Source organism: Equus przewalskii, chromosome 1 (assembly GCF_037783145.1).
Source record: "Equus przewalskii isolate Varuska chromosome 1, EquPr2, whole genome shotgun sequence".
In the NCBI taxonomy this organism is placed as follows: domain Eukaryota; kingdom Metazoa; phylum Chordata; class Mammalia; order Perissodactyla; family Equidae; genus Equus; species Equus przewalskii.
This window is the reverse complement of record NC_091831.1, coordinates 83,320,112-83,335,630: the sequence shown is the minus strand read 5'-3', so window position 1 is coordinate 83,335,630 and position 15,519 is coordinate 83,320,112. Positions and strand designations below refer to the sequence as shown.

Below are 15,519 nucleotides of genomic sequence, written 5' to 3'. Positions count from 1 at the left end.
AGGCCTGGGCCTCAGTGAGGCCTGGCACACCCACCTCGGCCACTTCCTAGCGCTGACCTTTGGGGAAAGTTGCTTGCCCTCTCTGAGCTGCAGGCTCCCACTCCGTGCAGTGAGGATAAAAGCCCCCTCAGTGATGTTTCTCAGAATACACGGGATCATGTTTGCACATTCTTGGTTCTTAGTAAACATGCGCTCTTGCCCTACCCCTGGGCTGCACGAGAAGGGAGGGAACAGCCCGGGGCCCTAGAGCAGACAGGCTTCAGTTTTCGGAAAAAAGAGCTTGCTCTCCTCCTTGCCGACCTCGCTTTTGTCTCCATCCCATTTCTGGCTGTGATTCCTTTTCCCTTTTGCTCCTTCCCTTGATTGACTGTCATCCTGGGACTGTGTCTCCAACAGTGGAAAAGGCTGTGCTGGGCCAGAACTATCTCTGTCTAGACTGTAGGGTTACAGCTCTTGTCAGGAGAGAAGCTTGGGCCTGGTGGGAAAGGCTTTGAGCTGCTCAAGCGCCTCTGACCCACATTGGGAACCACTGGGGACGCAGGTGCCAGCAGGAGTGTGGGCAGGTGCTGCCCGGATCAGGAGCACAGCCTTCCACAGTGCCTGCGGGCCCTGTTCCTCACTTTGCCCACCCGAAATGCTGACACTTGTCCAATGAACCAGCTGGAGTCACCTGTCAGGGCAAAGGTTGTGCCATCTGGCAGTGGTGAGAGTTCAGTAGGTAGGGCCCTGAGCTGGCTCCATCTCCTCATCTGGAAAGTGGGTCCTGGGCTGAGCTGCTTCTCCCTCCAGGAGTAGGATGCAGAGTCCCCCAGGCACTGTGCACGGTGGGTGCTGGGGTCTGCGTGGCCTCTCCCCAGGAGGAGGAGGTGTTGGGGGCAGTGCTGTGGCCCTGGCAGCCTGCGGTGGGTCACGCTGGATGCCTTTGCTGACCAGGCCAGTCCCTTCTTCTTTGTAGACAAAAATGCCTCCAGCCTGATTATTGCTCTGACCGCTGGACCAATACGGTCAAAGATATTACGGCAGACCAAGAGCGAAGTGAGTCCTGCCCACTTTACTATCTTTTTGCTCCTTTGTCTTGATATTCTTTACTAAAAGTCTTCTTTCTCTTAGGCTAACAGGGCTCGGAATATGGGGGCCACAGTTTACTCTGTGGGGTTCAACGACTATATTGCAGACCAGGTAATGCTGATCAGGTAACCAGGGGCAACCTAGTTTGGGGAAACCTATCAAGTTGGCTTTCCCAGGGTAGAAATGAACAAGTGTTGTGTAAAACCTACACACCACAAGCGAGGGTGGAAGAGCTTTCTACTCTGGGTGGGCTGATGGCAGACGCCAGGGTCTGGGCTTAGAGTGTGACATGGCATGAGGCAAGGGCCTGTCTCCTGGGATTGGGATGTGCTGTGTCCTCCAGCCCTGCCTCTGGACCTGATCCACCTTCTCTCCCGTGTAGCTGAGGACTCTTGTACTAAGAGGTGGCCAAAAGTACGCGAAAGATGAATTCAAGTCCTTCGATGACTTTGTTATCTCGGTAAGTGTGGGCTAAGTGTGAGCAGGGGCACGGGGTGGCTTCTCACCAGGCCTGCCATTCACTCTCCTGACCCTGACATCTGTTGCTCTTCCAGCTTGTAGGAAATTCCTGTAAGGAAATTCTGCGTGAGGATGCTTTCTTTGCTTGCATAGGAGGTAAGAGCTGGGCTCCCTGTTCTAGACAGAAGGGTATTTCCTGTGAGTATATGTGTGAATTTGTGTGTGTTTAGTGTGGGTGTGTGGTGTGTCAGTGTGTGGTGTTTAGAGTGTTAGGGTGTGGTGGGTCGTTGTGGTGATTGTGTGATGTATGTTGTGTGTGTGTCCTGATGAAGTGTTGTCAGTGTGTGGTGAGTGTGTGTGATATACGTGTGGTTTGAGTGGTCTGAGTGTGTATGGTGTGTATATGTTTCATGTGTGTGTGGTGTCTGAGTGTGTGATGTGATGTGTGTGGGGGTGGTTGTATAGAACTGTATTGGGCATGAGTGTGCATTGTGACATTTGTGTGTGGGTTCAGTGTGTGATATGTATGAGTGTGTAGTGTATGTGTTTTATGTGTGGTGTGAGTGGTCTGAGTGTGTGTGGTATGTGTGTGACAGTATGAGTGTGGGAGGTGTATGTGGCGTGTGTGTGTGCATGAGCTGAGTGTACACGGATGTGTAGGTTATAGTGTGCATTGGGTATACACGTGTATGTTTGTGTGCAGTGTGTATGCCAGGGGTTAGATGCGGGTATGAGTGCGTGATTACTTTTTTCCCAGTTTTATTGAGATATAATTTGCACACAGCTCTGTGTAAGTTGAAGGTATACCACACAGTGACGTGTCATGCAAGTATTGCAAAATGATTACCACAGTAAATTTAGTGTAACTATTTTTTACATCTCAAAACCAAAAGTTTAATTAAAAAATAAGAAAATATATCTTAAAAGCCCTCAACAAAACACTGCAAATGGAATCCAACAACACATAAAAAGGACAGTAGCTCAGGACCAGTTAGAGATCCCTGCAGAAATGCCAGTGTGACTCTGTATTTGAAATATTGAGGTAACTTATCCCATCAGCGAAATGGGGAAGAAACAACCTGCTTGTCTCAATGAATGAGAAAAAGAGCTGGACACAGGCCAACATCCAGCATCCACCAGGAGCGGAGCCTGACAAAGGCGTCCGGACAGATCACACAGCTAACATCACACCAGGGGTCACGTGGGGAACGCCTCCCCCAGGTCTGAACCTGACAAGGATGCCCTGTCTCCTGAGAGGGCTCCCTGTGCCAGTGTGTGCCCAGCATCCTGCACAGATGCTTGGTGAGAGGAGCCTCTCTCTGTCGTGTCCTCGCTGTGTGCAGGCGTGTGTGTCCCTGTCTCAGGCATTGGTCCAGCTGAGGTGGGTGGATGAGCACACTTCTTCCCCTGGCACCAGCACCCGGCCGGATCCAGCCGGATCCAGTCCCAGGCAGCCGCGGCCAGCCTCTGTGCCCTTCAGGCTGTGGTGCCACAGGCTGTGGGTCAGACAGAGCTGTGGGCATATCTGAGCTTTGCTGCCCGTGGGCCGATTGCCGAGTATCTGCAAGTCCCCCCTCTGTCTCCAAGAGGTAGAAAGAACGATGCGCCCTGGCAGACCTGTTGTGAGGGGTGAGACCAGTGGAGTCGGCAGTGATGGGCACAGGACCTGGAAGCTGGGTGGCCCTACCCAACAGTAGCCAGGACTAGGATTTCCCTCTTTGATCACTGGCTCTGCCCCCCACCCCTCTGCTGAGCCCAGGCTGGGGAGGGAGGTGGCTCAAGGACAGCCAGGACGAGAGTCACCAGCTGTTGGTGGCAGCTGTGTTGCTCCTCCTGTGTTCTGAGGCTGTGAACTGCAGCGCACAGTATGGAGGTGGGTTAGAACCCCCTCCCCACCAACACACAGGGAGGGTCTTTTCCTGCTTCTCCTGGTTTAAAGCGCCCAGCTGTGCAGCCGGCCTGACAGCTTCGTTTCTCTGCTTCTGTTCCCTGGACACACACGCACAGGCTGTAGCATCTGAGCAGCACGTCAAACCGCAAGTGAGGATGCGAGTTGTCATTCCTCCCATGTGGCAGCCCAGCTGAGGTGACAGGTGCCCGCTGCACACCCTCTGCCAGCATGGTTAGCGTCCCTGCTCTGCCCTTTTAATCAGTTGCTGTCTTGTCAGAAGCGTGACAGTCCCTTGGAGGGAAAGCACAAGGCAGGGACGTGGACCCTAAATGGAATAGAAGGAGCTGTTTCACAGGCTGTCATCCTGAATCCGTCAGAGGGCCAGGGGGCCTGAGGAAGCAGGCAGGAGGGAGTGCTACGCATGCAGCCTCTTCAGCCTCTGGGGCTCACTCAGGGCAAGGCTGAGGCCTCTGCTGGCCTCCCTGTCCCCAGGTCTGCACTCCATTCTGTCCTCTGCCCAGGGCCCGAGGGTGCTGAGAAGGCCACTTCCCTAACCCCAGGCCGGCTGGCTGTCGGAGGCCCCTTAGCTGGACAATGGCCCCCTCCGAGGTTCTCCCTGCTGTGAGGTGCCGTGGGAGGGAGGGGCTGGGCTTCTTGCGACCCTTCCTTGGCCTTGCGGGGTCCCGGCCACCCATTCTTTGAGAGCTTACACTCAAGGCACCTCACCCATAGGCCCTTTCCTGCTCGACTGGCCCCTGTGGCTTCCCAGAGCCCTCAGTCTGTCCCACTCCATGGTCACCTGTCCCCCAGTGTGTACATGCCGTCTGCTTGGCTGCATCCACAGCTTTATTCTCCTCATTTGGTTCTTTGGTTTTCTTCCATCCTTTTATTGTGGGAATTTTCAAACCTACAGCAAAGTGAAAATGGTTTACAATGAGCAAACCCTATACGCACTACCTTCATTTTGAAATTATCTGACCATGTCATCTTTCTCAATCTCTCTCTTTGTCTTCATTAATCCATCTTGTTTTGGGCTGTATTTCAAATTATATTACAGTCATCAGCCTATATCACCCCCAAGCCCCTCCTCTGAGTTTCTTTACCTAGGGAACAATATTTGCTAACACTTCTCTTTTCAAAATGCAGAAATTTTGTGTATCATTTTTTTAAGTGTTTTGTGTTTTTTAAATTTGTTTTTTTTCTTAATTGAGGTACCATTGGTTTATAACGTTATATAAATTTCAGGTGTACTCATCATAGTTTGATTTCTGTGTAGTTTACATCATATTCACCACCCAAAGACTAATTACAATCCATCATCATACACATGTGCCTAATCACGGCTTTCACCCTGCCCCCCCCTTCCCTTCTGGTAACCACTCATCCAATTTGTGTCTCTATGTGATTGATTGTTGTTGTTTTGTTTCTTCTATTTATGAGTGAGATCATACGGTATTTGACTTTGTCACTCTGACTTATTTCACTCAGCATAAGACCATCAAAGTCCATCCATGTTGTCGCAAATGGCAAGATTTCATCTTTCATTATGGCTGAGTAGTATTCCATTCTGTATATATACCACATCTGCTTTATCCATTCGTCCCTTCATGGGCACCTATGTTGTTTCTAAGTCTTGGGTATTGTGACTAATGCTGTGATGAACACAGGGGCACATATATCTTTATGCATTCATGTTTTCATGATCTTTGGATAAATGCCCAACAGTGGAATAGCTGGATCATGTGGTAGTTCTATTCTTAATCTTTTGAGGAATCTCCATACTGTTTTTCATAGTGGCTGCACCAGTTTGCACTCCTACCAGCAGAGTATGAGAGTTCCCTTTTCTCCACATACTCTCCTACACTTGCTATTTCTTGTCTTGTTAATTATAGCCATTCTGAAGGGCATGAGGTGGTATTTCAGCATAGTGTTGATGTGGATTTCCCAGTAATTAGTGATGTTGAACATCTTTTCATGTGCCTGTTGTCTTTTTTCAAAAAATGTTTGTTCAGATCTTTTGCCCATTTTTAGATTGGGTTGTTAGTTTTTTGTTGTTGAGGTGTGTGAGTTCTTTATATATTTTGAATATTAACTGCTTATCAGATGTGGGTTTGCAAATATCTTCTCCCAATTGTTAGGTTGCCTTCTCGTTTTGTTGATGGTTTCCTTTGCTGTGCAGAAGCTTTTCAGTTTGATGTGGTCACATTTGTTTTTTTTTTCTATTGGTTCCTTTGCCTGATCAGACATGGTATTTGAAAATATGCTCCAAGACCCATGTTGAAGAGCGTACTGCCTGTGTTTACTTCTAGAAGTTTTATGGTTTCAGGTGTTACATTCAGCTCTTTAATCCATTTTGAGTTAATTTTTGTGAATGGTCTAAGATAAGGGTCTACTTTCATTCTTTTGCATGTGCCTGCCCAGTTTTCCCAGCACCATTTATTGAAGAGACTCTCCTTTCTCCATTGTATGTTCTTGGCTCCTTTGTTGAAAATTAGCTGCCCATAGAAGTGTGGGTTTCTTTCTGGGCTCTCAATTCTGTTCCATTGATTTGTGTCTCTTTTTGTGCCAGTACCATGCTGTTTTGGTTACTATGGCTTTGTAGTATATTTTGAAATCAGGGATTGTGATGCCTCCAGCTTTGTTCTTTTTTCTCAGTATTCCTTTGGCTCTTTTGGGTCTTATCTTGTTCCATATAAATTTTAGGCTTCTTTGTTTTATTTCTGTGAAAAATGTAGTTGGAACTTTGATAGGGATTGCATTGAATCTGTAGATTGCATGAGGAAATATGGACATTTTAACTATATTTATTCTTCCAATCATGAGCACAGGATATCTTTCCATTTCTTTGTGTCTTCTTCAATTTCTTTTGACAATGTTTTATAGTTCTCAGTTTACTGCTCTTTCACCTTTTTGGTTAAATTTATTGTTAGGTATTTTATTCTTTCTGTTGCAATTGTAAATGGGATTGTATACTTAATTTCTCTTTCTGCTACTTCATTGTTAGTGTATAGAAATGCGAATGATTTTTGTATGTTGATATTGTATCCTGCAACCTTACCATATTCCTTTATTTCTATAAATTTTCTGGTGGATTCTAGAGTTTTCTATATATAATAGAATCATGTCATCTGCATAGTGACAGTTTCACTTACTCCTTTCCAATTTGTATCCCTTCTATTTCTTTTTCTTACCCAGTTGTTCTGGCTAGGACTTGCAGTATTATGTTAAATAAGAGTGGTGAAAGTGGGCATCCTTGTCTGGTTCGTGTTCTAGAGGGATGGCTTTCAGTTTTTCTCTGTTGAGTGTGATATTACCTGTGGGTTTGTCATATATGGCCTTTATTATGTTGGGGTATTTTCCTTCTATTTCTATTTTATTCAGAGTTTTTATCATAAATGCATGTGTATTTTGTCAAATGTTTTCTCTGCATCTATTGAGATGGTCATATGATTTTATTCTTCATTTTGTTAATGTGGTGTATCACATAGATTGGTTTGCAGATGTTAAACCATCCCTACATCCCTGGAGTAAATCCCACTTCATCATGGTATATGATCTTTTTAATGTATTGTTGTATTCGATTTGCTAGTATTTTTTGACGATTTTTGCATTGATGTTCATCAGTGATATTGGCCTGTAATTTCCCTTTTTTGTGTTGTCTTTGTGTGGTTTTGTTATTAGGGTCATGTTGGCTTCAGAGAATGAGTTAGGAACCTTCCTCTCCTCTTCAGTGTTTTGGAAGAGTTTGAGAAGGGTGGGTATTAAGTCTTTGAATGTTTGGTAGAATTCACTAGGTAAGCTGTCTGGTCCTAGACTTTTATTTTTTGAGAGACTTTTGATTAGTGTTTCGATCTCCTTACTGGTGAGTGGTCTATTCAAATTCTCTATTCCTTATTGCTTTAGTTTTGGAAGGTTGTATGATTCTAAGAATTTATCTGTTTCTTCTAGATTGTCCAATTTGTTGGTATACAGCTTTTAATAGTATTCTCTTATAATCTTTGGTATGTCTGAGGTGTCCCTTGTAATATCTCCTCTTTAATTTTTGATTTTATTTATTTGAGCCTTCCCTTTTTTTCTTGGTGAGTCTAGCTAAAGGTTTTTCAATTTTGTTTATATTTTCAAAGAACCAGCTCTTGATTTCATTGATTTTTTTCTATTATTTTTTGTCTCTATTTCATTTATTTCTGCTCTGATGTTTATTATTTCCTTCCTTCTACTTCTTTTGGTTTTGTTTGTTCTTCTTTTTCCAGTTTCTTTAGGCGCACTGTTGGATTGTTCATTTGAGATTTTTCTTGTTTGATGAGATAGGCCTGTATTGCTATAAACGTCCCTCTTTGAAGCACTTTTGCTGTATCCCACAAATTTTGGCATGTCCTGCTTTCATGTTCCTTTGTCTCTAGGTATTGTTTTTATTTCTCTTTGATTTCTTCGTTGACCGGGTTCAGTAGCATTTTCTTTAATCTCTAGGTATTTGTGCCTTTTCCAATTTTCTTCCCATAGTTGATTTCTGCTTTCATACTGTTGTAGTCAGAAAAGATACTTGACATTATTTCAGTCTTCTTAAATTTATTGAGACTTTTTTTGTGGCCTAATGTGTGATCAGTGCTGGAGAGTGTTCCAAATGCATTTGAATAGAATGTGTATTCTGCAGTTTTTGGATGGAATATTCTGTATAAATCTACTAAGTCCACCTGGTCTAATGTGTCATTTAAGGTTAACGTTTCCTTATTGATCTTTTGTTTGGATGATCTATACATTGGTGTAAGTGGAGTGTTAACATCCCCTACTATTATTGTGTTACTGTCTATTTCTCCATTTACGTCTGTTAGTAATTGCTTTATATATTTAGGTGCTCCTATGTTGGGTACATAGATATTTACAAGTGTTATGTCCTCTTGTTGGATTGCTCCCTTTATCATTATGTAGTGCTCTTGTTTGTCTCTTGTTATAGTTTTTGTCTTAAAGTCTATTTTGTCTGATATAAATATTGCTGCCCCAGCTTTTTTTCATTGCCATTTGCATGGACTATCTCTTTCCATCCCTTCTCTTTCAGTTTGTGAGTTTCTTTAGGTCTAAAGTGTGTCTCTTGTATGTGGCATATATGTAGGTCTTGTTTTTTAATTAATTCAGCCACCCTATGCCTTTTGATTGGAGCATTTAGTCCACTGACACTTAAAGTAGCTATTGATAAGTATGTACTTATTGCCATTTTGTTACCTTTTTTCTGGATGTTTTAGTACTTCTTCTCTGTTCCCACCTTCTTCTCTTGCTCTCTTCCCTTGTGGTTTGATGGCTTTCTTTAGTATTATGTTTGGGTTCCTTTCTCTTAATTTTCTTGTGTGTTTATTATAGGTTTTTGGTTTGTGATTACCATGAGGTTCATATATAATAACCTGTGTATAAAGTGATCTGTATTAAGTTGATGGTCTCTTAAGTTTGACTTCTTGCTAAAAGCTCTACTCTTTTACTTCCCTCCTCCCACATTTTATGTTCTTGATATCATATCTAACTTCTTTCTTGTGCATGTGTATCCATTACCCTCTTATTATAGAAATAGGTAATTTTAGTTCTTTTGTCTTTTGACCTTCATATTAGCTTCATAGGTGGTTGATCTGCTACCTTTAATGTATATTTGCTTTTACCAGTGATTTTATTGTTTGGTGGGTTTTGTTTTTTTTTAAAATTTTCTTATTCCTGTTTGTGGTCTTTTCCACTAAAATAAGTCCCTATAATATTTCTTGTAGGGTTTATTTATTGCCAATAAATTCCTTTAGTTTTTGCTTGTCTGGAAACCTCTTTATCCCTCCTTCCATTCTGAAGGATAACCTTGCCAGGTAGAGTATTCTTGGCTGTAGGTTTTTTCCTTTCAGCACTTTATATATATCATGCCACTCCCTTCTAGCCTGTAAGGTTTCTGCTGAGAAGTCAGCTGATAGCCTTATGGGATTTCCTTTGTATGTCACTTCTTGCCTTTCTCCTGTAGCTTTTAGGAGTCTCTCTTTAATTTCTTGACATTTTAATTATAATGTGTCTTGGTGTGGACCTCATTGAATTTATCTTGTTTGGTGCTCTCTGTGCTTCCTGTACTTGGATATCTGTTTTCTTCCTTAGGTTAAGAAAGTTTTTGGGTATTATTTCTTCAAGTAGATTCTCCGCCCCTTTGTCTCTCTCTTCTTCTTCTGGCACACTATAATACAGATGTTAGTGCACTTGATGTTGTCCCAGAGTTCCCTTAGACGGTTCTTGTTGTTTTCAATTCTTTTTTCTTTTATCTGTTCAGCTTGGGTGACTTCCTTTACTCTTTTGTCCAGCTCACTGATCCACTTTTGTGTATCATCTACTCTGCTATTGAGTCCCTCTAGTGAATTTTTCATTTTCAGTATTGTATTCTTCATTTCTGATTGGTTCTTTTTTATATGTTCCATTCTTTGTTGAAGTTTTCCCTGAATTCATCCATTCTACTCCCAACATCAGTGAGTATCTGTATGAGTATTACTTTGTACTCTTTGTCAGGTAGATTGTTTATCTCTATTCTGTTTGCTTCTTTTTTGAGGATTTGTCCTGTTCCCTTACTTGGAACGTATTTCTTTGTCTCCCCTTTTGGCTCCTTCTTTGTACTTGTATCTATGTAATAGGTAGGTCAGCTATATCTCACAATCTTGGAGAAGTGGTTTGTAAGAGATGCCTTATGAGGTCCAGCAGGGTGCTTCCCTGTTGTCACCAGTTCCAAATATTCCAGAAGTGTCCCCTGTGGGGGCTATGTGTGTCCTTCTGTTGTGGTAGGGTTGCTCTTGCTGCAGGTGCCTGGGGAGTTTATGCTGTCCTCCTAGATGGCTGCTTGTAATGCTCAGCTGCATGCGGCTGCTATGGTTCCTTCATTCACTTTATTGGGTTTGGGGAGCCCCAGCCCAGTTGGCTGCAAGGTCTAAGAGCATATTCCTTTTGCAATTTTTCTGTTAAGTGAGTAGGCTGCAGCATGGCTGTTTTGTAGGCTCAGGGGCTTACAGTTGCTGTAGGCCTCTGGCCTGCTAGACTGTTGTCAGCTCTCTCAGGAGTGCAGCTGAGTGGGGCCAGTCCTAAGAATGGAGCACCCAATTGTTTCAGGTGTTGTAAGGTGGCACTGATGCCCTATGTGGCTGTTTGAGAAGCACAAGTCTGCTGCAGCTAATAAGTTCCACTGCCTGCAGGCCCACACCCCCCATCAACACAGGCCTGCCCCATGCAGACACCCTGACCTATTGAAGTGGGCACACTCACTTCACTGCAGAGGCCCCACACAGTCTGCCAATGCATACCCTGCCCCTTGCACACACCCTGCATCACAGAGGTGGACCTACTCACCCCGCAGCAGAGGTCCCACGCACCCCACCTCTGTGGGCCCACAGGTGGCCTGAGGGCTTGCTGTTGTGTGGGGCTGCCCACCCTGATCGTGCTGGATTAAATCAGTGCTCTTGTGGGTGGGGCAGACGGCTGCACTAACAGACATCTGCCCTCTGTGTCAGCATGCCTGCACTGTGTCACAAAGATGGCAGCTACCAATGTCTCAGTCCCTGGGGACATGGTCCCAGCCTGAGAGGTCTTGCCTCTGGGCCAGGTGCACCCAGAGCCTATCAAGTGATTCTCTCTTCACCAAAAGAACATGTACCTTTCTTTCTGGTGATTTTAGTTTGCTTTCTGACATGGGTGAAATTGTGCATGGGCCCAAAAGAGAAGGCTTTTCTTTCTCTCAAGTCTCATAGCTTTTCTGGGAATATTCCCCTTATTGTTAATAGCCAGCAAAGGCAGATGTTATGATGCTCGTCTCAGTTATGCTGAGTCCAAAAGCTGATTATTGTGGAAAAGCTCTCCGACTCAGATCCCCTACTCCTCTAGGGAAAGCCCTGTCTGCCTGGAGCAGTAGGCACAGTGGTTTGGAGAGTCCTCCCTGCTGTGTGTTTGCTGGGGATGGACGGGGCTCCTCAGACCCGGGAGGTAGACTGGAGGGCACCAGGTCATTCTTTCTCATGTGGGTGATTGGCCCAGAGTGAGTCTCTGCAAAGAAGTCCAACAGACAGTGCTCGTCAGTGGCAGCACGTAGTAGGGCCCAGTGCGGAGGAGGGCTTTCCTATGAGTTCTGGCATCCAGGAGCTGCACCGTGGCTGGGAGGCCCTCTGTGTGGAATGGGCAAGACAGGCTGTGTGATGCAGGAGGACCCTGCAGGGCCAAGGCAGACCCCACTGTGCAGTGCAGGGACTTTCTGCCACCAGCCTTGTGGCTGCTGTGCCTCTGCTGTGATAAAGTTCCCCCTTGTCCTATCTTCCTGTCTCCTGGAGATAAACACCATAAATAGTGGATCGTAAATATGTGTGTACCTATCTCTGTGTCCTTTGCAGGGATATTTCTACATTAAAGGGATCGTGCACTACATAATACTTTCCAGCTCTCTGCACAGCATTCCGTCCATGGGGGAACCGAGGTTATTTCTTAGTCTCCCTTGATCGATATTCAGAGTGTTCCTAATAAGCTGATAATACAAGCCACACTGCTGTGAACATCCCCACAGTTCCCTCCCTGCGGGCCTGGGTCAGATTCCCTGGGATCAATACCAGAAGTAGAATTGCTGCATTAGGGGACACAGGTTAGAAGTTGCTCAGGGATGTCGCATTTCTCTCAGACTCTGTGCCAAGCAGCACCTGGTGTCCCCAGAACCTTTGCTCCCCAGGGCAGGGCCCGTCCATCTGTGTGGCCTTCTGGGTCTCATGGCAGTCCTTGCCCCTCCTCGCTGCTCAGCTGCCACCCAACCTTCTCAGGGGCTGCCTGCCTTCCCAGCTCCTCTGTCTGGAGCCCCAGGAGCCTGGGGTGTCACTTTTCTTCCGGAGGCAAAGCTTTCCTTTCCAGAAGCATTGGTCTCCCTTCCGGGGCAGCCCGTCCTTCTGCCCCCTGAGAGCTGGTGGGCAGTGGGGCTGGACGTGGGCCATGCCACTCCCTGCACGCCACTTTTAGTCCCTCCTGTGGCTGCATTTCCTTGCTGTGCTTGTTATTGATGGAGGAGTCGGCGTGAGGGCTGCTGGGAAGCAGAAGGAGCAGCTGTGTGGACAGAGCAAAACCCTTTAGCTCCAAGTCTCTTCTGCTCAGACATCTGAAAGCACGCCCCTCCTTCCGCTTATGGAGACTTGCCAGCCTAATGAGACCCTCTGTGGGAGCTGCAGGCCCCAGGGACAGAGGGGGCTCTGCTGCAGAGGAGAAGTGGCCACTGAGCGGGGCCTGAGGGCAGCAGGGGCCACAAGGTGGGAGGGAAGGGCATGCAGGAGAGGGGCAGCCTGCGATTTACACGTGGGCTCCGCTTGTTTAAAACACTGGAAGCCTGACAAAACACGTGACAGGCCAGCTTCGGCCCACAGCCCGAGAATCTGTTTTGCTCAAGGCTGAGACTCGCCCACTTTGCTTGATGGGTGGGTGCTACAGGATCCCTTGAAGTGGGAGGCGCTGGGACTGCCAGGTCCGAGGTTGTGTGGCTTTCCTGAGGAATGGTCCCCTGTTACCTGACCTTGGGCACATCAGTATCTGGGAGTGGAACCAGCCAGACCTGGGCCAGGAGGCAGCGGTGGAGGCTGCTGACCTTGGGCTTGCAGCAGGAAGACCTGCATGTCATCCTGGCCCACTCCCCAGCCCCAAACCCCCTCCCTTCCATCTCTGTACCCCTTGGTATTGGCCTCGGGCAGGGAAGTGCCAGGGAGACCCAGCAGCCTGGCGATGGGCACGGGCCTACAACTGCTCCCTAACATGTGAACATATCCTGTGGTGTACTGAGTGTGGTCCATGAAGGGTCAGGGGAAGCAGTGGACGGCGGTCACCTCCAGCCTCTGGAACTGCAGCTGATCCAGGATTCCCGCTTCCATGGGGGATGCTCCTGTGCCAGATCCTGGACTCCTTGCCTGCCTCTTCTGAGTCCCGGCCCTGCTGCTGGGGTCTCCATGCTGCCAGAGGCACACAGAAAGAATTGGGGAAGGATAGACCCCCGAGTGTCCACAAAGTCCCACCCAGGCATGAGTGCCCACCTCATACAGTAGTCTGGGCTGTCTTCAGCCACTATAGTCCAGGCTCCTCTCTCGTTTATCTGAAGGAGGGCCTGGTGGCAAACAGACACCCCTTAGAGTGGACTGTGGGATTTCAAGGTTGGAAACCATGTCTGGCTATCTCTTATGGAGGGAACGAGGCTAGGCGGTTTACTGGGCTCCATGGGTCAGGGGCTATGTTGAGGGCCCCCCCGAGTCTCAAGTCCAGCCCAGCTGCCTCAGAGTCAACCCTCAGCAACACCAGGTAGGGACCGTGTTCGTGGGGCCCAGAGGTGCTGTTTCAGGCACAGCTGCTTCCTCCTAGGAGCCTCCTGGGATTTCTGTTAAAGGGTGGCCTGCCATTGCTGTGACCTCAAAGAGGGGACAGCAGGCAGCCCCACTCACACAGACCTTTGATGTTGCCCTTGCAGAATACTTTGATCTTGGGTTTTTTTCATCTGGCCTAAAAGAAAATAAACTGGATGAATATGTTTGCAGATATAAGTTGGACACCAACCCTGCCTTCAGTAAGTAGCCCCTTCGGTACCTCCATGTGACAGATTTCTCATGCCAGGCTGCCTTCTCCTCAGCCCGTCAAGTGTTCCAGGCCCTTGCTAACCATTTGCTGTGGACGCTGTGGGGACAGAGGCAGCGTGGACAAGCAGAGGAGGGACCTGGCTGGGAAGCCTGGCCACCTCCCCTTCACCTGCAAGTGGGAGGTCTCAACCCCCAGCGCCCCAGGAGTGTCTTAGAGCAGGGCTGTCCCCCTGCCGGGGCTGGATGTGGGGTGCAGGGTCTGCTCTCACAGCTTCATCCCCCTCACTTCTCTCAGCTCTCAGTTCCCTATAGATCCAAGGACCTAAACCCCGCAGGTCTGCTGGTGGGAAGTGGAGACAAGCCCCAGGGGTGAGGCTGTGCCAGGTGTACTGGTACCTCTCCCAGGAAGGTGTGTCCATTTGCACTGAGAGAGGGTGCCACCTGTCAGCCTGGGGCCTGGAATCCTGCCTAGGACACACGTTGCATGTGTGACCTTCACCCAGTGAGTATTCTGTTCTCAGCCTCTGCTTTCTCTGCAGTAAGTGGGGCCACAATGGTGGGTACACTAACTGAGCTCTGTCACATATGGAACCTGGTTTTGGAAATACTCAGGCACCAGGTGGACCCCCATGATGGCTGAGTGGCTTGGGGAAGCACAGAGCTGGGGCAGGCAGATGTGGTGCTCTCAGCGCTGAGGTGGGTGTGACCTTCCCCACGGAGCGCTGGGGAATGGTTGGACTGTCTGCCTCCTCCTCCATCCCCAGTTCGCCCTGGATCCCTTCAGTTCGTCTGATCCTATGTTATGTTCAGTGACTCCTTCCAGGGCCGTCTTGGAAACCCGGAGAAACTCCTCTCCCCCTGCACACTTGTAGGCCATCTCTCCTTCTTTCCTTGGGTGCCTAGCATGGGGCAGGGCACTGTCAAGGCCACATCCTCTCCTGCAGAGTTGTGCAGACAGCCTGAGGGAATTAGGTTTCCCTTGGTCTGTACTTTCTCTGAGTCACTCCCTTGCATGGAGACTAATGTTTATCGGGCGCTGACTGCAGCAGGTACTGTGCTCAGTGCCTTACACACACCATCCCCATTAATTCTCCAAAGAGACCTATTGTGACCCCTTTGTCTGGATCTGGAGCCAGAGGCGGGGATGATTCAAGGGTTTGCCCGGGGCCATGAGCAAACCCTTCCTGGTGCAGGAAGAGCTGAAAGTAGCCATAGGTGACCCGAGTGCCCAGTCTGGCCTTCTGCCCTGTGAGAAGACGGTTCTCAGGAAGGTTGGACGCCCCCTGTCCCCAGGAAGTGTGTTCAGATGCTTCCTCTGTGGTCTCTGGCCATCCTGCTATCCCAGCGTGGAGAACACAGTGTTTCTGTCTGAGGTGGGCCAGGGACAGGCTCTCACATGGGAGAGCCCGTGCCACAGTCCTGGGCCCCCTGGTGACGGCCGTTCTGCTCCCAGTCAGAGGCTGACGGGGGAGGTCCCAGGGCTGTGTGTTGCCAGGAGCTCTGCTCCTCTGGGGAGGGGTCATTGGGTTG

The 15,519-nt window shown here is 47.8% G+C and overlaps 1 protein-coding gene across 4 annotated transcripts in view; it reads left to right on the top strand.

Annotated features, from left to right (window-relative positions):
- The window catches only part of LOC103541549 (anthrax toxin receptor-like), a 63,519-nt gene that overhangs the window by 23,703 nt on the left and 24,297 nt on the right, over window positions 1–15,519 (top strand). For all 4 annotated transcript variants that reach the window (XM_070616226.1, XM_070616215.1, XM_070616208.1 and 1 more), the window contains exons 6-10: window positions 956–1,035; window positions 1,111–1,179; window positions 1,451–1,528; window positions 1,623–1,683; window positions 13,884–13,979. In XM_070616226.1, coding sequence (XP_070472327.1) covers window positions 956–1,035; window positions 1,111–1,179; window positions 1,451–1,528; window positions 1,623–1,683; window positions 13,884–13,979 — 384 coding nt within the window. The remainder of the gene's footprint in view (window positions 1–955; window positions 1,036–1,110; window positions 1,180–1,450; window positions 1,529–1,622; window positions 1,684–13,883; window positions 13,980–15,519) is intronic.